We start from the raw sequence: 26574 nt of genomic DNA, 5'->3' as shown, positions 1-26574 counted from the left end.
GGAGATGACTCAGGCAGACCACACGCTGATCCGGAAGAAAAAGAGGATGGTGAGGTAATTGGCCTGACAACTTAGGCCACACACCTACAGACAATATTGAGACACTGTTTTGTTTTTTTCTAAGATTATTTTGGTAACAGTGATCTTTGATGTTACAAAGTAAATACAATTGTATTTAGGTTTGCCTTCTGAGGGCATGCATTGGAGAAGAGGACTACCTCAAGAGCCACTGTGAACATTCTCGATCTCGTTTGTTTCAGGTAATCACTTCAACCATCCCTCTCAGTTCGGGAGTATGATGATCCGTTGCCTCTAAGGCAAGGCAACTATTTGTGAGAAAAAGGAAAGATATGCTGGGCTGTTATAAAGGAAATACTTTGAGGGTTTCTCATTCAGGCTTTGTGCAGGGGGAGTCTCAGTTTCCTCATCTGTAAAGTGGGGCTGATACCTACTTCACATGGTTACGAAGATTACAGAAGGGACACCAGAAGAGCCAGGCACTTAGGACAGTGCCTGGTACAGAAGAATTCAGTAAATGTCCATTCCCTGCCCATCCCTTCCTGAAGAGCTGGAGGAAAACCCTTCATAACCACACAGGGTCTGATGAACCCGCTCTCCCCTTTCTATTCCCAGTTACACGGCACTGGAGACCATAAACATGCCTCTTCCCAGTCTCTTCCTTCCTTTCTTCCTCCGCCGGCTGCGTTCCCTGGGTTCGGAAGCTCCTGCCTCCCAGGACAGCCCAGCCCCGGGGTTGCGAAGGTCGGGGGTGGGGGGAGGAGAGCTGCGTCCTCGGCCTGCGCAGCGCAGTGGGGAGGGGACCGGGAGGCGATGGGGAGGCGGGCGCAGTCGACCCAAGGGTGGAGAAGGGGGACGGCGAAGGACGCGCGTTCCCGGGCTCGTGACCGCCGGCGGCCAGGGCAGCAGGCGCCCAGACAGCCTTGGAGATGGCAGGCGGCGGGGACCGGCGTGTCATGGACACCCTCCACCTGCTGCTACTGGTGGCCGCGCTGCCCCTGGCGGCCCGGGGGGTCAGATACCGAGGCTCCGTGGACTGGATCCAGGAGAAGGTGAGCCGCTGCGTGACTGTACCTGGGCGGCTGGTGCGGCGCGCGGGGACCCGGGGCCGGGAGACCCCACCTTGGCAGGGTGGGAGGCGGGTAGAGCCGCGGTGGCCGGCCCAGGCAGCCGTGCCCGCAAAGGGCACCCGGAGGAATCGGGGCTCTGCGTCCTCGTCGGGGTGCCTCACTGGCCCCGGGGCTGCTCTGGAGACGCCACGGGAGCAGAGTGATGTCACCAGCCTCCCCTCGGCTGCGGTCTGATGCGGGTACCGATAGGCACAGGAAGTGTGTCTAGCCGGCGGCGGCCGAGCGGCGAGGTGAGGGCGCTTCGCCGAGCCGCCGCCCACTCGGGACCCCGGAGGCGGGCGGTCGCGGCGCTCGGCGGCCACTGGGCTACCCGCCGCGCCGGGGGGTGTGTCCAGCGCTCCCCCACCGCTGCATCCGCGGACGCCCCTGGACCTTGGAGTTTCCCTGCAGTCTCTGGACAGATGTGTGTTACCGTTTATTTTAGGTTTTTAAGCGCAGCAGCTCTAACTGGACACCAGCTTCACTTTAAAGTATTTGGTTTTTTCTCAAAAGAGAATCCGTGCAGTTGTCAGGGCGATGTATCTGGTTGTAGGTGGAAATTCATATAAGGAACTTACGATGCAAGTTTCCTCTGTGTGAAGTAAATAGGTCCAAAGTCATTTCTTTTTCTTCTGTAACAGTTTTGAAATCATGACAGTGCTAGGGGATTACGCATACGTTAATGGTATTGGAGTAAAATGGTATGCTTTTAAAAATACTAAGAAAAGCAGTAAGGAGTTGTAAACTTTGACAGTGTTATGGATCAGATTTTTTCAATGCTTACGGTATGCTTGTATTTCCTCACACGCCGGGAAAACAGGGCACACCGGTGAATGCACAGGCCCTGTCTGGGTCACGTGCGGACTCGCTCGCAGCCACACGCATGTGTAAATGAATGGCCCACTTCAGTTTGTGTTATGTTTCCTTAGCTTCACCGTTTAGACACCACAACGTGCTCCCACTTACACGTGGAGACCACCAGCCACGAGGACCCTGGAGAGGGTGTGCGAAGGCAACTCAAGAATAATTGCGTTAGAAGAAAAACTCTCCATGGGCGTTCAGTAGGAGTAACGTCCTTCAAGGGACACTGAGTCCCATACTTAAACCCTTTCCTTCTTCACTTCACCCCCAGTACCCTTCTAGTCAGAAATTGGGAAGGGAGCATTAATAACCAGAATATGGAGCCACATCAAATGTGTCTTTTTGATTCATCTAAATGGGTGAATAAGTGAGATGGGAACTGTTTGAATGAGCTGTTCCTTAGGAATCAATTGTAGGCAAGATGTATTTGTAGATGGGAGACGGTGTTGGATTCTGAACACGTTTTGAACTACTGAGAATTTAACTTTGAGAAAAGTCTTTTAAAGCATGAATCCCTTATTATATTTATTTTAAGAAGCTTCTAATCACTGTTCTACTAGGAAACTGGATGCTTTCAAATGCGGTAAGCAAATGAAGCAAATGGCAAAATCAGCCATGACGATTGCCAATTTCCGGCCCCCTCCTCCCTTACTCTGGAGGCCTACATAAAGTTCTGCAGGTGGCCGGTCAGTTTGCAACCTGGGAAATGAATTGGTCCATACTAAAATACATGCCTTCCCGCTATATATGGCACGTAACTATTTTAATCACTGAGGTACACTGGTCTGCCAAAAGGTGAGGTTTAGTAAAGAAAACATTGGTTCTGAAATCCATTTCCTTTGCTTTGAAATAAAGGTGTGTCTCCTTCAGTGGCATCTCGTACCTAAAAACTGCTTGATGGTTGAGTTCAGAGACTGTGACGTGGTGATTTGGTTATTTGAAAGCTGCAGACATTTTCCCATAGAAGCAGTTATTATAAACGGTTAGATTCTCAGGCGGGCCTGCAGGTGTATATTTAGAGGCATTGGCATCTGGGCACCAGGGCTCTTATATATAATCATCTCACTTGAACCTCACAGTGCCCCTGGGGGGAGGGGAGATTCCCTCCCAACTTACAGGTGAGGACACCTGACCACTCCTACACCAGTGAAACTGAAGAACTTTCCTGTGTCCTCTACCACTCTCTTCTCCGAAGTAAATGAGTCCTGGCTGATGGTGTAGGGAACAGTGTTCAGTAGTGAAGGAGGATGGGGCTGGTGGGAGGTTGGGGGGCCAGAGGAAGAGCTTACTTCCCTTTTTCTGGGTCAGACTGGACCCTAAATAGAATTCCAAAATAGGTAGTTTGTATCTGGAACCTTCCCTCCCTTTTTTTCCCTTTCCTGATCTCCCTCTTGGAGCTTAAAGGTGATTGTCCTGGGGTTGAGCTTATTCCCAACTACTTCTCTGGAATCCTGTCCCATCCTTGATCCCCAACCCTGTTTCTTTGGTACAGATCCATTCCTTTGGTACAAACTTGTCAACTGGCTGTTAAAAAGAATCTCATTAAATCAGCCCTCTCTTAAGTGTGAAAGACTGATGACTGCTAGGAAGTTTGCATATTTTTTTTTTTTAAGGAAGCTATTAGTTAAAAAGTAGGGCTTCTACTGAAATCTCCCAATTATAAAGTTAACACGCTTATTTTAGAAAACTAGGAAAATAGTCTCTCTCTCTCCCTCCCTCCCTCCTCTTTTTTCTGTACATACATATATCATATTTTTATGCACACACACATATGTGTATATGGTGTGTATTTTTATTTAAAGAAATGGACAATTATACCAATCTTGTAGGTTTTTATGAGAATTGAGCTATCCATGTAAAGCACTTAGCACCGAGCTGCCCTATGGTAAATGCTCAATAAAGACTAATTGTTTATTTTTTAAAATAACACACACAAATACTTATTTCATACTAGAGATTATGCTGCATATATGGTTTTATATTTTACTACGTCACTTAAAATATGAGTATTTCCTTGAACCAGTAATATTCATTGAAAGCGTCACTTGATGATTACAAAATCATTCATATTCTATAATTTAACTATCCTTTTACTGATGGATATTTAGGTTGTTTCCAAACTTGCTCTGTCACAAAGTTGGGAACCGATGTATTTCAATTAGTAGAATTTTCCTTTATTATAACAAAGGCGAACATTTCAAGTCGTATTGGATGTGGAGGGGCAGAGTTTTTGAACAGAGGAACCATATACGGGAGGGTTGGGCTCCGCTAGGGGTCCCTCTCCGGGATCCTCTCTGGCAGGCCGGTCTGCTGTCTTCAGCACTTCACATTGTTCTGCTTCTGGCGTTACACATATTCTGAAGGGTTTTAGGGTTCCCCTCTTCCATGGCTTAAAAGTCCTTAGCCATTCACCCCTTTACCCACCACGATTCTTAGGGAAATAACAGTGGAGACTCCGAGGCAGGCACAAGGAGGTCAGTGGTAGGCTGGGTATTGGCAGGGGGAGAAAGACGAAATCTGCCATCTTTGAGCTCCCACCACCTGGCAAATAAGTACTGTGACATCCCTACAGATCGTTAAGCCTTGCCTAGTCACAGCTGGTAAGTCAGGGACCTGAGATTTGACTCTTGAGTTGTTGGTTTAAAGTCTACATTGCTTTTCTTTTAGGTAGAAGGCTCCTTGCATTGAAAGAAGACAGAACTTTATCTTACTCAGTTCTCAACTTTTCCACACCTGCATTTGTCATGTCAGAGGCATTGGACACACCGGAAGGATTTCTGTAAATACTGGCTGGGTTGAATCTACCGGTAGACACAGGAGTTCATCTGAGTGCTGTCTGGGAGACACTCATATGGGATGAGAACTGGAATTGAAATCGCTGGGCTTCTATAATGATCTCCCTTTAATTCAATGGCTTGGGACCTCAAATCCCCCTGCAAGTGGGGCCAACTCTACAAATTATGTAATTAAACCCCTCTTTGGCCTGGCACCACATGATTAGCCTAGAGGAGATGTTTCAGGATATCTGGTTCACACTTTTTTAGCTGAAAGATTCTTGTCACCCAAAGCAGACTTATTGTCCTTTCTGCCTGGCTGAAAAGACAAGGCAGGGGCTGTAATAGAGACTCGCTCGTCTGAGAATGCCTATGCCAAAGAAACCTGTCTATGTGCCTTTAACTGAAATAAGCCTAGACTAACTTGGGGTTTGCATTTAACACTGGGCTCCACACTGTTTTTGCCTCATTTACTTTCCTCATGTTCAGCCCACACTTTCTTTCCAGGTTTCTCCCCTCAATTCTTCCTCTTATCTCCACATAGATTTTTATATTCATTGAGTTCTGAGAGTGAGCCTCCATGAAAGCTGAATGGGCACCATTTTGGTTGGAAGAGTCCAGTGCTTTCTGTACAAGGCTTTAATGATGAGGAGGGCTTAAATCATTAATGGAGTGTGCTTGTTTCCCCTTGTCTGTCCTTCACTGACTGGGAAGCTTTTATTTGTATAGTTTCACAGGAGTATCTTTCCTTCCAGGGAGGCAGGGAGAGGAGGGGTCTTTACTGAAGCATGTTAATTAAATGGCTGAGCCCAGGAGATTGAGAAGCAACACGTGTAATTCTGGGTATCGAGGAACATCAATCAATGGGCCTGTCTGGTCCACTTACCCTTCATTCGTCCATCAAGCACTTTTTGGTGCTATTTCTCAACTATATTTCACGTACGGTATCTGTTACAGCTAGCAATGCTGGAGGGTTATTTATCTTGTTCCTGTTTTTTCTTAAATCTCTTAAGAACTCTTTCGTACATTGCCATAAATTGCCCGTTTAAATAAGAGCTCGATTTCCTCCCACCATGGACATGGTGAAGGACCTCATCCACAGTGACCAGGTAGGCTCTGGGATGGAGTAATGGACACTTAACAGAAAAGGAGTCACCGGTCAGACAGCCTTCCCGACACAGCAGTTCTCGGTGTTTACAGAGATTGCCTTGGGCCTAACCAACCCTACGGCATCACAGGCATTGAGATGAGAAATTAAAAGACAGCAAAGACACCAAAATTGAATCACAGCCCTTTCTAGCCCTTTGCAGCAAGTAGCTTCTCATTTCTCCCATTTTTATAATTGCTTGTACATTTAACTGATTTGATATTTTTAATGCTCATTTTACTTTATTATTATATAGACACAGGCTTGGTGAAGACAATTTTAGAGAGACCGTTCATCTGTCAATTCCTTATTTGATGACCACACCCAATATTGACTGAGTACTCAGGACGCCCGGGGCGCCGTGTGGCTGTGGGAGGGACTAGGCTATAAAGACAGTCGTTGCCCCTGTGGAGCAGAAGCCCTGTACGAAATCAAGTCAACACACAGGAAAGTGGTCTCCAAGTCATAACCTGAGTAAGCAGGAGAGTTGGGTGAAGAGGGAGAAAAAGCCTGCAAGCCGGAAGTCACAACAGGTGCAAACGCCGTGACGGGGCAGAGTCTCCCAGAACTTTGGGATCTGGAAGGAGGCCAGGAAGACTGAAGCGTGGTGCACTGGGGCAAGTGGCCCTGCCTGGGGGCAGCGAGGCAGGAGGAAAGACCAGGCAGGCTCTGTAGGCCTGCTTAAGTAGTAATTAACCACAGACATCATCCCATTTCTGCCTCCAGTTCCTTCTTTGTCCTTTTCACATTTCTGTTGCTTCGTCTGTTAGTGTCAGCTTTCTTCTCAAAGTGCTGTTCGAGAGCTAACTTAAGGACTGAGATCCAGAAAGTACCAAGGAATTTAAAGGCTGCAGTGACGAATTTATGCAGGAAATATATTTAAAGTATATTATCTGTAACAAAGACAAATCTGAAGAGGTTCGGGCCCAGCATCCACACTGGGGTTACCTCCAGGGTAATGAGGCAGAGAGACAGGGAGGCAGAACAGAAGGGCATGGGACTGGGGAATCCATGGAACCCAGATATTTTCATGGACTTATGTGGAGCTCTCGTACGACCTTAGGAAAATCATCTGGTCTCTACGAACCTCAGTTTCCACTGACATCAGTCGGGGAGGCTGGATTAGATCATCTCTAAGTTGTCTTTCCAGGTCTAAATTTTTTACCTCTTTTGTGTTTGATAGAAGGTAACAGAATGAAAACTTGTTGAATGTTTACTATGACAGCTTATATATATTATCTCACTTAATTATAATTCCTCTAGGAAGTCTGTGTTATTGCCTCCATTTTACAGATGAGGCGATTGAGGCTTAATGAGGTTAAGTAACCCGTCGGAGTTACAGCTAGTGAGTGGTGGGGGGCTGAGTTGAGGGTGTGTGTCTGAACCCACATGCTCTTTGCATGACCACCCCATAGAGTAATGGTGAGATATAGCAACGTGTAGATGAGTGTAAGTCACTTGGCAATTAGCATTCTTTAATTCCACAGTTTCTCACTAGCCACATGGAGTGAAAATACCTCTGTGATAACTGAGATACAGTCAGCCAACGCTGGTGCTGGAAAGAGCTGTGAAGCAGACGAGGCTCCTTCAGCTTCTGTTTTGCATTCCAAAGAATTTTCTATCCTTACTTTACCTTCATCATTCCCCTTAGGGAAGAAATCAGCGGATCAATCGCACACTTCCATGTGGGAAGAGTAACCCCTTCCAGCACTAAGTACTTGATAAACATGCAATGGATGAATGATTCATCACAAGAAGAGCGTGTATAAAGTCATATCCAAAATACAAGTTTGATTTTTATGTTTATTTAGCTCTTTAAGGTTAACTCGGCTAATAGGTAAATATTCTAAAGAGTGTGAAAGTTAATAGAATTTTTATTTTTATTTTATTTTATTTTTTTAAAGATTTTATTTATTTATTTGACAGAGATAGAGACAGCCAGCGAGAGAGGGAACACAAGCAGGGGGAGTGGGAGAGGAAGAAGCAGGCTCATAGCGGAGGAGCCCGATGTGGGGCTCGATCCCATAACGCCGGGATCACGCCCTGAGCCGAAGGCAGACGCTTAACCGCTGTGCCACCCAGGCGCCCCGTTAATAGAATTTTTAAATAATTTTAGCTGAAGATAAAAAGTGTACTAGTTAATGGGTTATAGAATCACCAAACTCTGGCTGAAAGGAATTTCAACGATATCTAGTCTAGAGCTGTCCGATACAAATATATGACGAGAAGCACATATGTAATTTTAGGTTTTCTAGTAGCTACATTAAAAAAAGTAAAAAGCAATAGGTGAAATGACTTTTAATAATATGTTTTATGTAACTCAATATATGAAATGTGAATATGTAATCACCATTAAACTTACTAATGGGATATTTTTTCACTTTTTTCTTGTTCGAAGTCTTTGAGAAGTAACGTGAATATTACAGTTAAAGCCCATCTCAATTCAACTAGCTACATTTCAAGAGCTTAATAGTCATATGTGGCTAGTGGCTACCATATTGGACAGTGAAGACGTAGCTCAAATTCCTTTATTAGTTTTTTTTGAGGGGAATGAGAAGCTAAGGGACCTACCCAAAGTCATACAACCTATAAACGACAGCCAGAAGCTCTGAATTCCACTTCTCTGACTCTAAGACTGTGTTTCCTCTGTAATGCCGCATTGCCCTTTATAAAGCCAAATGCTACAAAGTATAATTGTTCTGTTGGCTGCAGTTTTGTAAATGTTGGGTTTTCTTAAGAATAGGAGATCAATAATTGATATTTTAAATCTTAGTTTTACAAAGCGCTGGTAGTAAAATCATTCAAAGTTACACAGGAAGTGCCAAATATTAATTCTCAGGTTCAACGCATTACATTCATTTTGTTTTAAAAATAAGCGGCCGAAACAGTGTGACTTTCTAGATCTGAGGGGCCCATTTTAGAGTTGAGTAGTTTAATTTGCTTTCTGACATAGAGCTATCTCTTTAGTTTGAGGTTCAAAGGAAACGGTTCTCTACAGCGAATGTCTCAGGGTTAAATCTTGGCCATTTTATGAAATGATAGCCAGTTAAATAATGTTTTTCAATCCTCAGTATTATCACCAACCAGCCATTTTGAACTCATCGTCCCTTCGACAAGTTGCAGAAGGCACCAATATTTCTGGAATGTGGGAAAACGACTTGCGACCGTTGCTGATAGAGCGATACCCGGGATCCCCGGGAAGCTATGCTGCTCGCCAGGTGAGGAGGCGGCCCCCACACTTAAAGGTTGTTGAACACTTTGCTTTCACATGAGAGGTACCATCATGTCCCAAGTTCTGAGTTGTCTGATATTCAGATCTGTCATCTCATCTTCTCATTCACCAAAATAAGCGACCCGGACAAGCAAACAACTGAGAGTGAATGTCTGTTCCGATTGGAGTGATACGGGTTAATCTAAATCAATTTATGCCTGCAATCTCTGTCGGGGTGCAGTAGGAGACAGCGTACAAGTATTCAACTCCTGGTCATTTCTGTAACACACCCCCAGGCACCCAACCATGTTTTCTTGGACCCTAAGGCCCTCCCACGGTCAACAGCCCTAGGTGGGCCTTGCTTGACAGTTCTGGGCCGAGGGTGAGTTACTGTCCTAGCAGGCCTCCATTCCTCTTGGGAAATTGTATGCTTCCTGGAGGGAAAGGAGAGAATCGTAATAAGCTACTTGTACCAGTGTGGTGCTTCTGACACTTCTGACTCTGACCCATGTTGAAAAAAAAAAAGTAAACAATTTTTTTAAAATTACATTTTATACACACAGATATAAAAATAGATTTAAATGACACCAAAGTCTCATGAAAAAAATCCACACTCTTCTCTCCTGCGATTTACTCGATATTGTTGATTCTGCTGTGCTAGTTGTTTTGTTTTATTTTGTTTTTTAATGTGGGTCATGACCCAGTAAACTGATTTCAAGATCCACTGATTTTTACCACGGCAGTTTGAAAGGCACTGCTCTAGAGGGTAAATTAAACCGTAGCTGGGCTAGACCTTAAATGTCCCTGCCTCCTTAGTGCCAGTCTTCCTGAGTGATCTGATATCCCACCTCTGGATGACTGCTTTTTGCCAAATAGCGTCATTTCAAGGGGCAGCTCGAGAAAGAATGGGGAGGGACTGGCCCCTCAAATCCTCCTCTGATTGTACTCCACCTGCCTAACTCTCCAGGCACAAGACCTCGGCACCCCACTTCTGTGTTAGAGTGACACCTGCAAGGCCCAGCAACACAGCTGTTAGGCTCATCCTTTGTGCCCAGGACAAGGCTCCTGCCTCTCGCGTCTAGCCCAGATAGCCGTTGTCCGTTGCTCCACTAGGTTCTTGTCTTCCAACCACCGGCACCTGTTTCTCCCAAGGAATTAGACAGTGGAGACCCAAAGAGCACCTTTGTTCTTTCTCACCTTTAGGCAGAGTGAGGAATAATAATGATGATGGCTGAATTTCATGGAGCACTGGGTTTTTTTTTTTTGTCAGGCATTTTATGGAGTTCTTTGCATGGATTTTCTCATTCAGTCCTCACAACAATGCTGCCACGTGGGTACTAGCATTATCCTAATGCTACAGATTGAAAAGGCCTGAGATTTAGGTGTATGAGTTCACTTGTTCAGGGTTATACACATAGGGGTGATGAGACCAGAATTTGGACCCAGATCTGCTTGACTTCTTGATCGTATCACTAAGAGCAGTGGCTGGGAGGAACCAGTTCTGGAGTGTGTGTTCACAGTCTCCAGCTCCGGATCTTCTCTTGCCTGCATTGGAGGGTGAGACACCTGCCATTCATTTCAATGATATTCCCTGGGCCTCATCTCCCCAGCAGTTTTTTTTAAAGATTTTTATTTATTTATTTGACAGAGATAGAGACAGCCAGCGAGAGAGGGAACACAGGCAGGGGGAGTGGGAGAGGAAGAAGCAGGCTCCCAGAGGAGGAGCCTGATGTGGGGCTCGATCCCAGAACTCCGGGATCACACCCTGAGCCGAAGGCAGACGCTTAACGACTGAGCCACCCAGGTGCCCCACCTGAGCATTTTCTTAAACCAAGCTCAGGGTGCTTACTGGGGCTTTCCAAAATCCTCAGTTTCTCATTAGAAAAAAAAAATTAGGTCTATAGATTCATTCGTTCAATTCAACTTTCTTCATTTCCCCATGCCATTTGATCAGAAGGCTGTATATGCCCAGAAACACGTAGGAATACTTCAGACCTGAGGGTCCTTGCCTGCAGGCTTTAGAAATCCATAAACTCAACAAATATTGCTGTTTGGATCTGTATATAGCTTTTGACAGAATATGTAGCATAAATATTACACATAGACACTGTTGTGATTAAAAACTACATGAAAATGACTGAACCCGCAACACTTTCCATGCCATACGGGGTGGAGGCAAATGAGAAGTTTATTGACAGTATTTTGGAATGTGCTGGGACCTGTTTGCTGGGCTGCTTATGCACCTTCTAGCTGATGTGGCAGTAATCCGAACAGGATGATAGTGATAGACATGTCACTTAAGAGATTCAATTTTAGGGGCTCCTGGGTGGCACAGTGGTTGGGCGTCTGCCTTCGGCTCAGGGCATGATCCCGGCATTCTGGGATCGAGCCCCACATCAGGCTCCTCCTCTGGGAGCCTGCTTCTTCCTCTCCCACTCTCCCTATTGTGTTCCCTCTCTCGCTGGCTGTCTCTATCTCTGTCAAATAAATAAATAAAATCTTAAAAAAAAAAAGAGAGATTCAATTTTATAATTTTTTTGAGAAGAAGATCACCATGAATTTTTAGAGAGCTGTCCCCTACGCTGTGGAAGATGAAATGTTTCTGCTTTAGAAGATGAGGTGCCTGACATTTAGGTTATGGTGAGGGAGTTACGCTAACAGACTCAGTTGGACGAGGATTAGTACCTGTCACTCAGAACTAAGTTCAAACAAGAATGGTGGAAAATCTACTTTTTTCCTGAGACCTTTTTGAGCCCTGGATTAGATGTTTTATTATTTACAGAGTTTCAGGGTTATAACTAGAGAAGACTTTCAAATCTAAAGATACATGGACTTGGTATAACATTGGTTATTGAGTTGACCTTTGCCGTTATCAATAAAGATATGCTTTGCTATAGATTCTTTTTCAGAGCATAATACAGGAACAATGTCCTATAGTCTCCATTTTTTTAAGAGGGTGGGGGCAAAGGGAGAGGAAAGAGAGAGAAGCCCAAGCAGACTCCACACTGAGTGTAGATCCCAATGCAGGGCCTCTATCTTACAACCCTGAGATCATGACCTGAGCTGAAATCGGGAGTCGGATGCTTAATCAACTGAGCCACCCAGGTGCCCTCTGGAGTCTCCATTTTTACTGTCTCTGATCAATGAGCCTTAAGATGCCTATTGGATTTTTAGAATATATTCTTTAGGAGAGATTTTATTTGTAAAATAAATAGTTTGAAGGTGTGAAAGTTTGGGGTATTTCAGTGACTTCTCTCTGAGATGGGAATAAAAAAATGGTTTAAAAATCAGAATGATCAAATCTCACTAAGGAGCAAGCCAGAAACTTTGCCTAAAAGAGGCAAGCGAGAAACCTCAGGGTTAAAATCCCATATAGATGAACAGTACATCTGAGAAGCTGAAACTGGGCTTCTTTAGCTGAAAGTATGGATAGCTCTGGGTGAAGGGTCTTGGGGGGAGAGCGCTCAATGTGGAGCCCAAGAGACTAATATGTGGACCGTCCAAGAAGATATAGGTACCCTGAAGTCCCCGGTGTCAGGGTTCAGCATCCTGACACTGATCTGTTTGTAAACTTGGTGCAAATACTATAGAATCTGCTTCCTCCAAACAAACCAACCTGGTCTACTACCATCATTGTTTCTTGGAACCCGGAAATGAGAATTTATGCGAAATTAAATTAGACCCCAGGATCATTCACTAATGCTAACCTAAGATCCCCAGACCTCCCCCCTACCAGAAGTAGAATGTCCTATTTATGTCTATCTTTCTCTCTATTCCTCTCTCACTCTCTGTTTCTCTCCTTGTCTCTACCTTTATCTTTGTATCCTTTTTGGCTCTATGCAATGTTTGTCTATCTCCGTCTGCATCTCTCTCTGTCTCTATCTAACCATCTCTCTCTCTTTTTCTCCCTTCCCCACTCCAAAAAATAAATCAGGAATAATCCAAAGTATAATCTGTATCCTAAACTGCAATTTGCACTCCTGGGGGGCCCGAGTTCTTGCTACCTGGCTTCAGGAAGCACCCCCTGCTTAGGGCGTTCTAGTGAGCAGAACAGTAATTCTGGGGATCCTACGCTACAGAATTGCAGTGGGAACTTGCAGACTAAGCCTGAAAGCCAAAAGCACAGCAAGGGATATTGGTGACCTAATTAGATTATGGAGCCAATTCGATTGTTTATAAAGAAATTTGTTGCTAAGATAATTAAAAAATATTTATGCTGAATAAAAAAAAAGTTGCTTCAGGGAGAGCTCTTCTGGAGGCATTTGCTGATGCTTTTGTGGATTTTACTGTCAACACAAGGTATCAGAAATTATGTCCACGACCTGTTTGGGAGTAGAGAAATGAGTTTGTGTGGGAGACCCTTGCTGAACAAGCTAACAGATATATATTTTTTTAAATCTCAATTCATTTTTGTAAGCATACAGGCTGCTATTGATTTTGGAGTAGTTCCTCATCTGGATACCAGATGTTCTGGAATATATGCCTTTTTTTTTTTTTAAGATGACCCCTTTTATGGAAAAGATTTCTTTTCCTCAAAGTCTGGGAATAACTTATTTTCATATTCTGTGGAAAGCTTATCTGAGGTGCACAGTGATTTCTCTCTATTCAATCTACCTATGTTTGATATCATCTAATTTTGTATGTTCTCACGGAGACTGACTTATTAGTTATAATCAGCCCATATTTAGTGATAGCCTAGTGTGAGCAAGAATTGTGGGTGAAAACAAAGCAAATGAGATGTGAATGATAATTTCAAAAAGGTTAGAAACATTTTCTTTTTATTACTTGAGAAGAGAACTTGTAAACTTGAAATCAGAAAGGTAAGGGACTGCATACACATATACTTGTGGCCCAAGTCCTTCACCACCGAAAGCAGGGAGTGAGAAGCAGGGGCTGTTTGTTTATTTGGCTTTTGCAGGATTGAGCGGAGAATCACTGTCCTGTCTCTGGTTTAGTTATTTTCCTGGAAGCTTCCTGCCACAGTTTTTCCAAAGCCTTTGCCTCTGTGTCATGTCACATCAGTTACAACAGGCCACACAGGAGTTGGCTAGGCTAGAAAATCTTGTATTTCCTTGCGGGGAACCCCCCCCAAAAAAGACAAAAACCTTCCATTCTTTTCCAGTTATTACGAGTTATTTGTTTATCGCCTGAAAGTCCATCCCTACCGGATGTTAATTGTTTAACAAATTGCCATTTCTGGCGATGGTTAGTTTGTCGTTTGATGTTTTAAACCAATCCTTTAAGGCAAACTTACAAAGATGTATACAATATTTCAACATAAGATAAAATAAATGAAACCTCCTGAGAAAAGTGAGGTGAAGGGAAAATGGAGGCGGGAAGGGATAAAGGGAACAGCAGTGACCTCACCGTAGCTCCTCACACCACGCATTCTAGACTCTTTGGAAGACACCGCCAGGCTCAGAAGCAGTGCTTCTTTTCCATCTGCAACCTAACAGTCCCTGTGTTGTTCATAAGTTCCCAGGTGACCAGGAGAGATGCGAGAATAGATTCCTTTTTATTTTTACCATTTGTAGCGGGGTTTGAATCTACCTTGGCTGCCAAAGGAAAACCACTCGATATGTCATTATGGTTCAGAGTTGCTTATTGATTCTTAAAGTGGGCAGGACCTCAAATATCCCCCAACCATCCCCTTGCTACAGGACTTCATTATACTGTCAGTATCTTTTGTTAGCGTCTGTTACATTTTGAAGTATTTGCTGAACTTGGAGCACATGCTATGCACTTGGGACAAAAAGAGCTACCATTTGCCGTTTTTGCCTTTAAAGAGCTTAGGGTAGGAGTTGAGACCTGTAGGACCTTGGTATATCTGACTTCTCAAAATGCCTTCTTAGACTCCTAGAAATATTAAAAGTGGACTTTAATACATACTGAACTAGATCTCTGTCTCCTGACATGTAGAAATGACCCTGTTATATTGTTCAATGGGAACAGCACGGGGCAGAATCATGTGTAATGTAGGTTCTATTCCCATAAAACCATGTGCCCCTTCACAAATGACGTGTTTGCGTGCTAGTATATAAACAATAAGAATGGTGTGGAAAGATATACATCAGACTAATGGGCACCTGGGTGGCTCAGTCTGTTAAGCGTCTGCCTTAGGCTCAGGTCATGGTTTCAGGGTCTTTGGATGAGCCCGTGTCGGGCTCCCTGCTCAGTGGGGAGCCTGCTTCTCCCTCTCCCTCTGCTTCTCCCTTCCTGCTCACGATCACACTCTCTTTCTCTCTCTCTCAAACAAATAAAATCTTAAAAAAAAAAGAAAGATATAGTTCAGACTATTAACATTGGTTAATACTAACAATTGATTGGGATTGCTTTGTAGGGGGACGATTAAGGGAGAGGGATAGGTTTTTCTTTAATCATCCTTGCTATTAATTCCATAATCATGTATTGCATTTTTAACTTGAAAGGTATCACATAAAATTTAAAAAAAATTATATATATATATTTATTTATATAGTTAACCAATGGAAACTGTCCAGATCTGAAATTTTGATTTTTCTTTTGATCAGCACATCATGCAGAGAATTCAGAGACTTCAAGCCAACTGGGTCTTGGAAGTAGACACCTTCTTGAGTCAGACACCCTATGGGTACCGGTCTTTCTCAAATATCATCAGCACCCTCAACCCCAATGCTAAACGACACTTGGTCCTCGCCTGTCACTACGACTCCAAGTATTTTCACCCTTGGGACAACAGGGTGTTTGTGGGAGCCACTGATTCAGCCGTGCCATGTGCGATGATGTTGGAACTTGCCCGTGCCTTAGACAAGCAACTCCTTTCCTTGGAGGTATTTGTTTCCATCTCATAGATTCTTGGGATAAAACACATTAGAAGAACTCAGGGTGAATTCTAGAATCCATGGGGGGAGTAAGAAGGCCATTTAGAAATGTAAACTTTCAGGACACTTTGTACTAATTTGTTGCAAAATGATGAGAAGTTGAATGAATATTAATTGGAAGATTACACTATGATACACGACAGTGAATTTATTCATTGGCACTGGATTGCTTAATTTTGCGTACATATTAAATGAAATGCAATGTTTCTTTGCAAAAAATGAAGCAGGCGGACAGTTGGTACAGGCGTATGTATGAGAAGCATGTTTTTTCTTCTTGTTTATGTAGCCATGAAACTTCACAACCTTCTAATCTGAGAGATGTGGCTCTTGAGTTGGGGGGGGTGCTGCAAAGTGGTGCTGAGAGTGGGTAATTCAGACGTATCAAGATGAAAAGCATGGAGCAGAAATGCATTGTTATTATCTGTGAATCTCGGCTCAATTTTATGTAGCATAGCAGAGCTTTTGTTATGTTCTCAGCACAAAATACTTCTGGGACTCTCAGATGTTATTTCAGTCTCTGTGCTTAAGGGTATATTGGAAAGAAGTGCTAAGTTAGATGAAGACATTTTGTTCAGATATCACTCATAACCAAGTAAACACAACAAAGCAAACACAAAAAACTTGGTTCGCAGGCAACAAATACCTTTTTTTCCCCTCAGAGCTTTATGAAGGGGCCAGCCTTTGCTACAATGGGGGTAAAGAAGTAAAAGGTTTATCTTGTAATGGAAGTAATAGAGATATTTGATCTATTTTTGCTGGATATGCTGAATTTGAAGAAAGCAAGAATTGTTTGTAACCTCTCCATATCCTTTTCACTGTTTTTTTTTTTTGTTTTGTTCTGTTTCTTGAACCTTCTATAATGTCTTTGTCCCATCCTCTGCTCTGCTTTTAACTAGTACCTTTCCCCAGCAATTGGGTGAGAGAATTCAGAAGCTGATATTAAAGTTTAATTTTTCATGTTTGCATTCCAGCATAAGGACCTTAAGTGAAAGGCAGAGTCTGTATAGTGGGTGTGTTTTCTCTGGGTGATCGCCTTTGCCTTTTTCTAAGTAGTTCATACCTGCTTTTAGTGACTAGAAACAGAAAGGGCGGAATGAGCTGTTGGCTGGACATCCCCATTTAAGAAATACACGCACATTCTCTTCATTATCCTTTCTCAGAGAAGTAGCAGTGATGTGGACAATTAAAAAAAAAAGGACTAGTTTGAATTGAAATGTGAGGAGTATCAGATTCATTCTTCCAGTCGTACTTTAACTAAACTTGTATTAAGGCGCTGTTTTAAGTTCTTCAGCTGTCGGGGATTAGGTAGGTGGTAGTGGAATGTGACGTGGGAGAGGACAGGAGAACAGACGGGACTCTTGCTCCAACTCTGTGCAACCCTCCAGGGTAAGATTACAGTTAGACATTCCCATCTTTTGCCTTCCCAGGGTAGCAGGTTGTAGGTTCTCATTCCTTGACTCTGGACTTGTTGTTTGATTGTCTTGGCCAATGGGTTGCTAGTAGATGTGACAGAGACAGAGACTGGAGATGTGCTTGTGTAATGGGGCTTGCTCTCTCGTGTCTTTGCCATAAAGGGCACGCCCTGGCTGGCCCGCCGGTCCCCGGGGGAGGATCAGACATGTGGGGCAGAGTCCACCTTTACGACGTCACGGTGAGGCAGAGCTCCTCCAACCAAACCCAGCCTGGATCAGTTGTCCCCCAGCTGACCTACAGACCCAGGAGGACCCAGGAGTGTTGCTTTAAGCCCCTGAGTTTGGCTTGGGTTTTTACACCTTATCATTGCGCCATTAGCCTTGGTTGGGGAAAGAGCGCAGACAATTCACTTACTATGTTGACACTGGCACCGAGGCATTGATCACAGTACCGTGAAGAACTGAAAGACCTTCACAAATCAGGCTGCACAGATTTTCCCAGCTCTAAGACTGAGTTACCAGAAATTGAGGACCACAGTTATTTTCCTGCTAATCCTGAAAAGAAACAAAGAGAACAAGGTGCCTCACGGGACTCAGGATCATTGTCTGCACAGTCTACTCTTGTCTTAACGATTGGAACAGAAAGTAAACCATTGCACTGAGCACTGGAGTCACTCAGCTGATGACATTTCAGTGAGGCTCCTGAACCTTTAAGCCTGCAAAGTATGAAGGCTACCTGCTTTTCCTTCCGCCGTGGGCATGAGCGGAATGTCTCGGTCCCCGGCGATCTTATTCTGCTCTGGTGTTTCATTATTATGCAGTTTGATTTGGAGCTGGAACTTTGGAAAGAGTCAAGGCCCTTTAAACAACTGGAAACTTAGCATGTTTCCCCCAAAGTATGTACCTTACACCTTTTGCCGACGAGAAATCTGTTTAATTACTTAGTAGTTATTAAACCTTGAATGTGTATATATTGTACAGACAAACACATCCTGTGCTTAATGCTGTCAGGAGTAAGGGAGAGACTCAAAGTGTAATAAATTATCCTTTTCTTGTGGTCTCATTAAGGAGTGATAGTAAAACAACAGCAATGATTAGCATAAAAAGATAACTTAGTTTTCAGATGATAAAGACATTTCTTTCCATCTCAGGAAATCACCCTAAAACAATCAGGAAAATTCCATCTTTGAAGAAACTAGGGAACATGTGTTAATGGGAACCACAATATGAAGAAAGAAGCTAAATGTAGAAATGGCAAATGGCATATCTGAGTAGAGAGAAGTCATATTCCCCAGAGCCAGGAGGAAATGGAGAAGTCAGTGATCCCCTGACAAAATCCTGGAGTGGCTCAGGGATTGGTGGAGATAGTGAGGGAGGTACAAGTGAGGCTGGGGTGGGGGGAGCGTTTGTGAGTCGGCACAAGGAGCACTGGGATATGTCGATGGAAACACCAGCTGGGCACCAGATTGCCCTGAAGTGAAGCCAACCAACCTGTGTCTCTAATCAGTGTTTTAGTACCTTATTCTTTCTTTCTTTTTTTTAAAAATTTATTTATTTATTTTTAGAGAGTGGTGGGGAGAGGGGCAGAGGGAGAGAATTTCAAGCAGACTCCCTGCGGAGCATGAAGCCCAACATGGGGCTCCATCCCATGACATTGAGATGATGACCTGAGCTGAAATCAAGAGTTGGACGCTCCAACCGAGCCATCCAGGCGCCCCAGTACCTTACTCTTTAATATGAATGAACATGAAGGGTGACCAGACATTTGAGGACAGTCTCCAGCATGAAAGAAAGGGAGTAAAACAGTAAGAATTGAAAAATGAATTCAGGGGAAATAGAGCACAAGGAGCAGGAGATAACCTGAGGTACACTGTTTTAAATATCCTTAGAGATTAAAAAAATAAATAAGTAAATAAATATCCTTAGAGAGATAAAACAAGTCATGATATGCATAGCAGATTAGGGAGATCTCAGACTCAGCTCGGTCTGATGGGAGCATATCCCCAGCACTGTGCTGAGGTAGGAGGAGCAAATGGTTGTATGTTTTTCTCCAGGCAGGTTCGGCTGCATGCAGGCATGAGGTAGGCAGGGAGTTGGTCTAAAGGTTAGAGTTTTGCCACATGAGTTTGACCAAGCCGGAGAGAGGCCAGGGAGTGGAGCTTGTATGCAAGGGAGTGGTTAGAATGATTGTTGAATTTAAGCTTGAATATGGATTGAAGGACTTTGTGGGGTTGAAGGACTGTGAACAGGTGAAGGATTCAATAGATCACGGATTCCAGTGGGGTTGGAGGGCTATGGGGGGTAGGGTACCAGAAGGACTCATGTGAAAAGTGAGAGGTGACAGTGAAAAGTACAAAATCGATCAGAATCCTACTAACCCTTCTAAGTTCTGCTCAAATATTGACTCATAACGTCTTCCTTGACACCCCAAGGATGTGACCTCTCATTCTATCCAATTCCCAGAAAAGTTGTATGTTGCTTCTGTGACCCTTGGCACACTTTGTCCTGCTCACATATCTGTTTTATCTTTCCTAACCCAACTGACGTGTAGACTCCTTCAAAGGAGAGGCTGTAATTACTCTTCTTCGAGTCCCTGATGCATTCCCAAGGCAGATCCTTGAACCTAGATTCAGTGAAAAAATTACAGACTCAAATAAGGTGGGAAGTAAGGAGGATTTGCAGTTGTTTCAGGTTTCATCCCCTGGGATGCACTCTGCCATGGAGCTTGGCATGTAGGTCCTTTCTTAGGGAGTGGCCCTGGCAGCAGGGAGGGCAGAGATAATGGGATTAGGCAGAAGGAGAAGTCAATCTGCCATGCAGGTTCAACAACAGGCTCAGCCAACCCTGGGGAGCTCTGGAGGTGGAATGGCCCCACAGAGCCCGCAGGACCTGCTTAGATCGGTCATTAGATATAGGACACCCCCATGGCTGAGGCAGTCCCTAGAAGGACTATCAGCTGAAGACCCGAGGACATCTCTCCTGGTGGCAGGAGCAACACACCCATCTGGAAGGAAACTGGGTGGTGTGTGACCTTGTCTACCATGACAGTTGCACAGTTTCAAATTTCTCTGAGGAATAAGAAAACATATAAGACTTCTGTATTCAGAGGGAGTGGGGGAAAGTGAAATTTACATGCGTGAAGACCGTGGGAAGTGGGCTGATTTTTGGAGGTAAAGTGGTACAAAGTCTATTTTGACAATTTTCCCTTGCTTTAATGTCTTCCTTTTCTTCATGGCCTATCTGTCTTTTTGCCGGGTTGATAGGAAACCATGAAGTTTTTTTTTAATCCTCACAGCGTTTTTGCTATCTTTTTACTGTTCTTTTTACCAGAATATTCCAGACTCCAAGCCAGACCTCTCACTGCAGCTAATTTTCTTTGATGGGGAAGAGGCTTTGCTTCACTGGTCTCTTCGTGATTCTCTGTATGGGTCTCGGCACTTAGCTCCCAAGATGGCATCGACCCCGCACCCACCTGGAGCGAAAGACACCAACCAACTGCACGGCATGGTTAGTCTGGGGACTTCTCATGGTGCTGCAGCTTCAGGTTCTGCCCCAGAGGAAACCAAAGCTAAAGCCAATTAAAGACCTAAAAATGCCACGGCATTCTTGGAGCAGAGTGTTTACTATAGAACATTCCTTGGCAGGCATTGGGCTTTTGAGGAATCCCAGAGCTAAAAAGAATGATTCTGGGTTAGAAGTTATGTTTGACTGAGCTTAATTAAAATGCTGTAAAACAATCAGATTAAGAAAACATCAGATCCAGTCCGGTCCAATGGGAGTGCATTCCCTAGTTCCGTATAGAGACGGTGAGAGCAAACCCCTTGAGACCTCTACAAAGCCTGAGGAGGCTCTTGGGGTCTTGGGAACTGGAGGCAAGGTGTAGGGCATGGGAGTGAAGAATTTCCTTGGTGGCCTCAAAGTGTTATAATGATTCCCAGTGTGTATGTGACATTGTGTCGGATGTGTTTTGGTCTAATATTGTTGCCATGGTGATGGAAACTTTTTTTTTTTTGATGCTGCCTTAAAACCCTACTCTTATTATCAAGTAATGGGTGCAATGCATGACTCCATTTTAATTCCCATTTCTGGACCCACACCCGATCCCTAGTCCCTCACCTCATCTTTGAATTCTCTCCCTACTCTGTTTTTCTCTCCTTCATGCAGTCTTACATCCTCACTAACCCCAGCTTGGAACCTCATGCTACCCTTGAGACTTCATTCTTCCCTGTGTCTTCATCGATCCCCGCCATCACCCTACCTGTGAACTGAAAGCCTATTCCTCACCCCCTCCACCCATCCCTTTCCCTTCCATATCGCCTTCACACTGTGACTCCAAATGGCCACATTAAGTGTCCTCTGTGGCTCTAACACATCAGGCTGGCATTCTCTCCACCCTGTTGTCTGTTGGCAGCTCATAATGGGACAGGGAAGATGGTTGGCACCTCATTCAGTCCTTTGGCCCAAGTGACTAAAAGGTGTTCAGAGGAGGAGAGACCGGGTTGATCAGGAGGAGGAACAAGGTTATTTATCAGTCCAAATACATGAATCCGTAGTGATGGTTAAGACCATTTTTTCCCAGAAAAAATGTAACTTATTCAACCTTGTAAATATAGTCTTATTTCAAACAAACTTATTTTCCCCAATGAATACATTTAATCATCATTCATGAGTTAATAGGTATTATGTCGTTAGAATCAGAGACTCTGCAGATATTTATCTACTATGTGTCAGGATCTATTTATATAAATCAGGAGTTCTTAATGTGGGAGCTAGTCTTCAGGGAGTCCTCAAGCCTGCTGATGTTTTATGGCTCAAACGAGAAACACTGGAGTAATTATGGAGACTTGTCATCAGCAGGGGCCTTTAAAAACCAGCAAGTCTGGGCTTCTGGTTTGATGGAAAAGAAAATGGAGATCCAGAGACAGTAGGTCACAGAGCTCATAGTTAAGAAATTTTTCCTATATGCTGCTTTGAGGAATAAATAGTTACTACCCAAGTGCTTTCGCGCAGACAGCTGTAACATTTACAGACCAAGGATATAAGGACCAATTAGAATGGAATAGACGATCAGAGAGACTTGGAATCCCATCTGAAAATAAAAGTAAATGTATTCTTGTTTACTCTATAAAATATTATCTAAGTGTCCTCTTTCTGATTTATCCTTAGTGATATCCTTTTGAGGATACAGACACAACAAAATCTACGCTTTGCCATTTGTCTACATTGCATAAGCCAGATTTTTAAAAGTTCTTCAAAATAATCAGCTTACACTGTTATTAACCCTTTTGTTCATTTACACAGCTCCCTGGATTATTCTCAACTGTTAAAATGCGGTTAGTTTTGACTGATTTTTTTTCCATTGATGAATATGAAATGTGTTTTGGTGACAGAATTAAACAATTTTTTTTCTCTCTTAGGATTTATTGGTCTTATTGGATTTAATTGGAGCTCCCAACCCAACATTTCCCAATTTTTTCCCCCAAACTGCCCGATGGTTTGATAGACTGGAAGCAATTGGTAAGCACCACTGTCACTGAAGTGTCAACTTAGTTCCTTCTTATGGACAAATGCTACGTTGTTAAAATTCAAAATTTATAACAAAAAAAGAAAAAATGAAGTTCAAAACTTATGACTTAAATATATGATTTGAAAATATACTTTGCTGGCTTTTTTTCTTGCTTTACTGATTAGTTTATTGTTGCTATTTATCTTTTTCAGTAGGCCCACTTTATTTCCCTGCATGAGACTGCATTTGGAACTAGAAACATACAATGCTACATTTAATATTTGCATATCCCTAGCAATGATTTGAAAATATTTTCTCAGAGTCCTGTTTGCAGTGTACGGAATGCATGTCTAGGGAAGACTCCAGTCAGAAAAGCATGCTGGCTAATGATGACTGTTACGGTCCTTATGATGCCAAAAGACATTCTTTAATTTTTCATTCTTTTTTTTTTATCTCTGTCTTTGTCATCTTCTATTTCCTACCTTGTTCAGACATGATTTTCCTTTAAATCTAGAACCATCTCGATTTTGTAAGGAAGTAAGAGATCAGAATGCAAGAGAAAGCCAAGCTCCTTCAAAAGTCATTTAAAGGACAGTGTCATGTCAGTTAAACGACAGTAGACTAGTCTAGACCAGGTCAAGCCAGGCCAGGCAAAGAATCAAAGTATCTGTAATGAATCATCAAACTTTACATCGGAAACCAGGGATGTACTGTATGGTGACTAACATAATATAATAAAAAATCATTAAAAAAAAAAGAATCAAAGTATCTGTGGCTCAAGAGAGAGACGCGAGGCTTGGAAAAGGAAAACGGAATAACTTCTTCCCTTCATGCTTCCACTACTCCTTCCTATCCCATGAAACACACACACACACACACACACACACACACACACACACACACAGCCAATTGGCATCAGGGGGAGATGAAAATGAGATAAATCTTTAATGATAAATGATAAATGATGAAATCCGGGCCAGAAGGACTGTTTTTGAGGCCAGAACTTCAGGCTAGGAATTCCTTAGTAGCTACACAAACTTCCTGGAATGGGATAGAATCGTGCTTCTTCTAAGCAGCAGGGAAAAACACTACCATCTCAAGGCATAACTTTTGCCGTGAATTAAGAATTTGCCAAAATTCAAATCTAGAATATTATAAGAGAAACTTTTACCCGAGGCTCAGGCAAACCTGTGTCCCTCCCCCACCCTGTTCCTGTGGTGGTCTCATCCTCCATCTCTCCGCTGTCCTGCTTGGTGTCTACCTCTAAGGAGGTTCTCGCCCGCGAAGCTAGAGCGTGTGTAGTTCTTCTCTCCTTGGAACTACTCCAAAATGTACGTCCCCAAGTTCAGCCCAGATGCTATTGTCAGGTGTGTAGCTGGGCTTGCTGCTGCATATTGTTTAAGAAGTGATGGCCACATGTGCGGAGATTTCAAATTCCTTCTGCGTTCTGAGGATTGTTCAGATAAGAATCGATAATCATCTGCTGTCTGATTGTCATCTGCAGAACACGAACTCTACAAATTAGGTTTGCTCAAGGATCACTCCTCAGAGAGGTGGTATTTCCAGAATTATGATTATGGAGGTGTGATTCAGGATGACCATATTCCATTTTTAAGAAGAGGTAATGCGTGTGCATGTGCGGATGTATCCGTGTGTGCACATATGCGTTTTTTACTTATTGTTTATTTATTGTATTTTGTGTATTTGCAACAATCTAGAAGGGTGAGGAGCCATTACATTTAATTACTTGATAGATTAAATCATCCACTAATCATCTCTATTTTTTCATGAAAGTCATTCTAACTCCTTAAGCCCCACCCCCATTCCAGAATACTCATAAAAGCTCATATTCCACTGACCTTGCCTTCCCATTCATAGAGTAAGACAATATTCTTACACTTCGTGTAACTCTGGTATTTTTTGATTAATAGGGAAGCAATACCCTTAATGTCAATGGTGGAAGTCTAAATCAACTCAAGGGCTCTTGTAGTAACCTCCCAATTGGTCTCTAGCTTTTGCTGTTGCTTCCCTATTCTTTACATAGCAGCTAGAGTTATCTTTTAAAAATGTAAATCAAATTATGTTTCTTCCAGATGCCTGGGTGGCTCAGTCTGTTAAGGTCTGCCTTTGGCTTGGGGCATGATCCCAGGGTGCAGGGATCCAGTCCTGCATTGGGCTCCTTTCTCCCTTTGCCTGCCTCTCCCCCTGCTGTGCTCTCTCTCTTTCTCAGCCTTCCTCCCTCTGTGACAAATAAAGAAATTAAACCTTAAAAATATATATGTTTCTTCCCTGTTTTAAAGCTCTAGTGGCTTGCCATCACATAGAATAAGACCCGAAGTCTTTATCGTGACCTACAAAAGCCTCCTTTTTCTGACTCTGTTCTTCTCCAACATCTCCTCCTGCCTTTCTCTCCAATTACTGCTCTGATCCAGCTACATTGTCCTCCTCCTGTTCCTCAAGCAGGCCAAGCACACTCCTACCTCAGGACCTTTGCACTTACTAGTACTATTGCCTGGAATGCTCATCCCCAGATCTTTGCACAGCCTGCTTTCTCCTTTGTTGCATGTCGCTAACTAAATGTGAGATTCTCAAAGAGGCCTTCCCTGGCTTTAAAGACATCTTTCTTGGTCCAGCTGTCTGCCCCTCATTCTCTATTCCCTTACCTTGTTTAATTATTCTTTAGAACCCTTATCATTCTCTAAAATTACTTTTTAGAGTATTTGTTTACTTGTTTCTTTCCTTACTGGAATGTAAGCTCTGTCTGAGCAGGGCTTCACCTTTTCGCTGATGAAATCTCAACTTCTAGAATAGTGACTGGTACGTAGTAGGCACTTCATAATTATTTACTGAATTAATTGACATTTGTTTAATGAATGAATGGAGTAAAAGCGTAAGATACAGGGGAAGTACACAGAAAGTGATGAATTATCAGCTGTCGTTACATGTTATGGAGCTCCTGGTACTTGGTACTCAGACTTGTGCTTGAAGAATGATAACTTTCTAATGTACTTCCTGGAAATAAGCTCTTCATTACAAGTTGGTTCTTTCTTATTAGGTGTTCCAGTTTTGCATCTGATTCCGTCTCCTTTCCCTGAAGTCTGGCACACCATGGATGACAATGAAGAAAATCTGGATGAAACAACCATTGACAATCTAAACAAAATCCTACAAGTCTTTGTGTTGGAGTATCTTCATTTGTAACAATCTGTCTTAGTTTATGGTAATTGTATCTAGTTTCACATTCAGAAGTCAAGGCACAACCTAAAATAATCTCACTCTAGACAAATGCCGTGTGGAACTTCCATCCTATAGATTCATTCTGTAGGTGTCTTTGAATATGTGATCAATAAATTCTAGAGTTACATCATGTCCTAAATTGCTCATTAATTTTCATCTAGAGATAAAGAAAGAAAAATGTTAGGAAAGCAGAAAATAAATATCGTTAGATAAGAAACTGTGAAACGAAATCAGATTCGTACATATAGTATCATGGTCTTCCAAATAGTACTTGACTATGATGGCGATGTGCAACGTGTAGTCTTGGTTTAATGATTGTTTTATAGTCGAGAATCTCTCACTTATAATGAAAAACAGACGTAGTTTGAGGACCTTCAAATTTCTTTGAGAAATCTTTGTAGGGTTTATTTCATAAAAATTAAATCAATTAAATGCCATG

General features: G+C 43.1%; 1 protein-coding gene across 1 annotated transcript; it reads left to right on the top strand.

The window, feature by feature from the left end:
• The first annotated feature begins 846 nt into the window (after positions 1-846).
• Positions 847-26265, top strand: QPCT (glutaminyl-peptide cyclotransferase). Its single transcript, XM_026479072.4, has 7 exons — positions 847-1070; positions 8981-9127; positions 15651-15929; positions 20723-20899; positions 22810-22909; positions 24403-24519; positions 25954-26265. Exons 1-7 carry the CDS (start codon positions 948-950, stop codon positions 26097-26099), a joined length of 1089 nt encoding a protein of 362 aa, XP_026334857.1. The 5' UTR covers positions 847-947; the 3' UTR covers positions 26100-26265.
• The last annotated feature ends 309 nt before the right edge of the window (positions 26266-26574 follow it).

Source organism: Ursus arctos, unplaced genomic scaffold (assembly GCF_023065955.2).
Source record: "Ursus arctos isolate Adak ecotype North America unplaced genomic scaffold, UrsArc2.0 scaffold_8, whole genome shotgun sequence".
Lineage (NCBI taxonomy): Eukaryota > Metazoa > Chordata > Mammalia > Carnivora > Ursidae > Ursus > Ursus arctos.
Note: the sequence above shows the minus strand (reverse complement) of the source record. Positions and strands in the feature narration are given on the sequence as shown.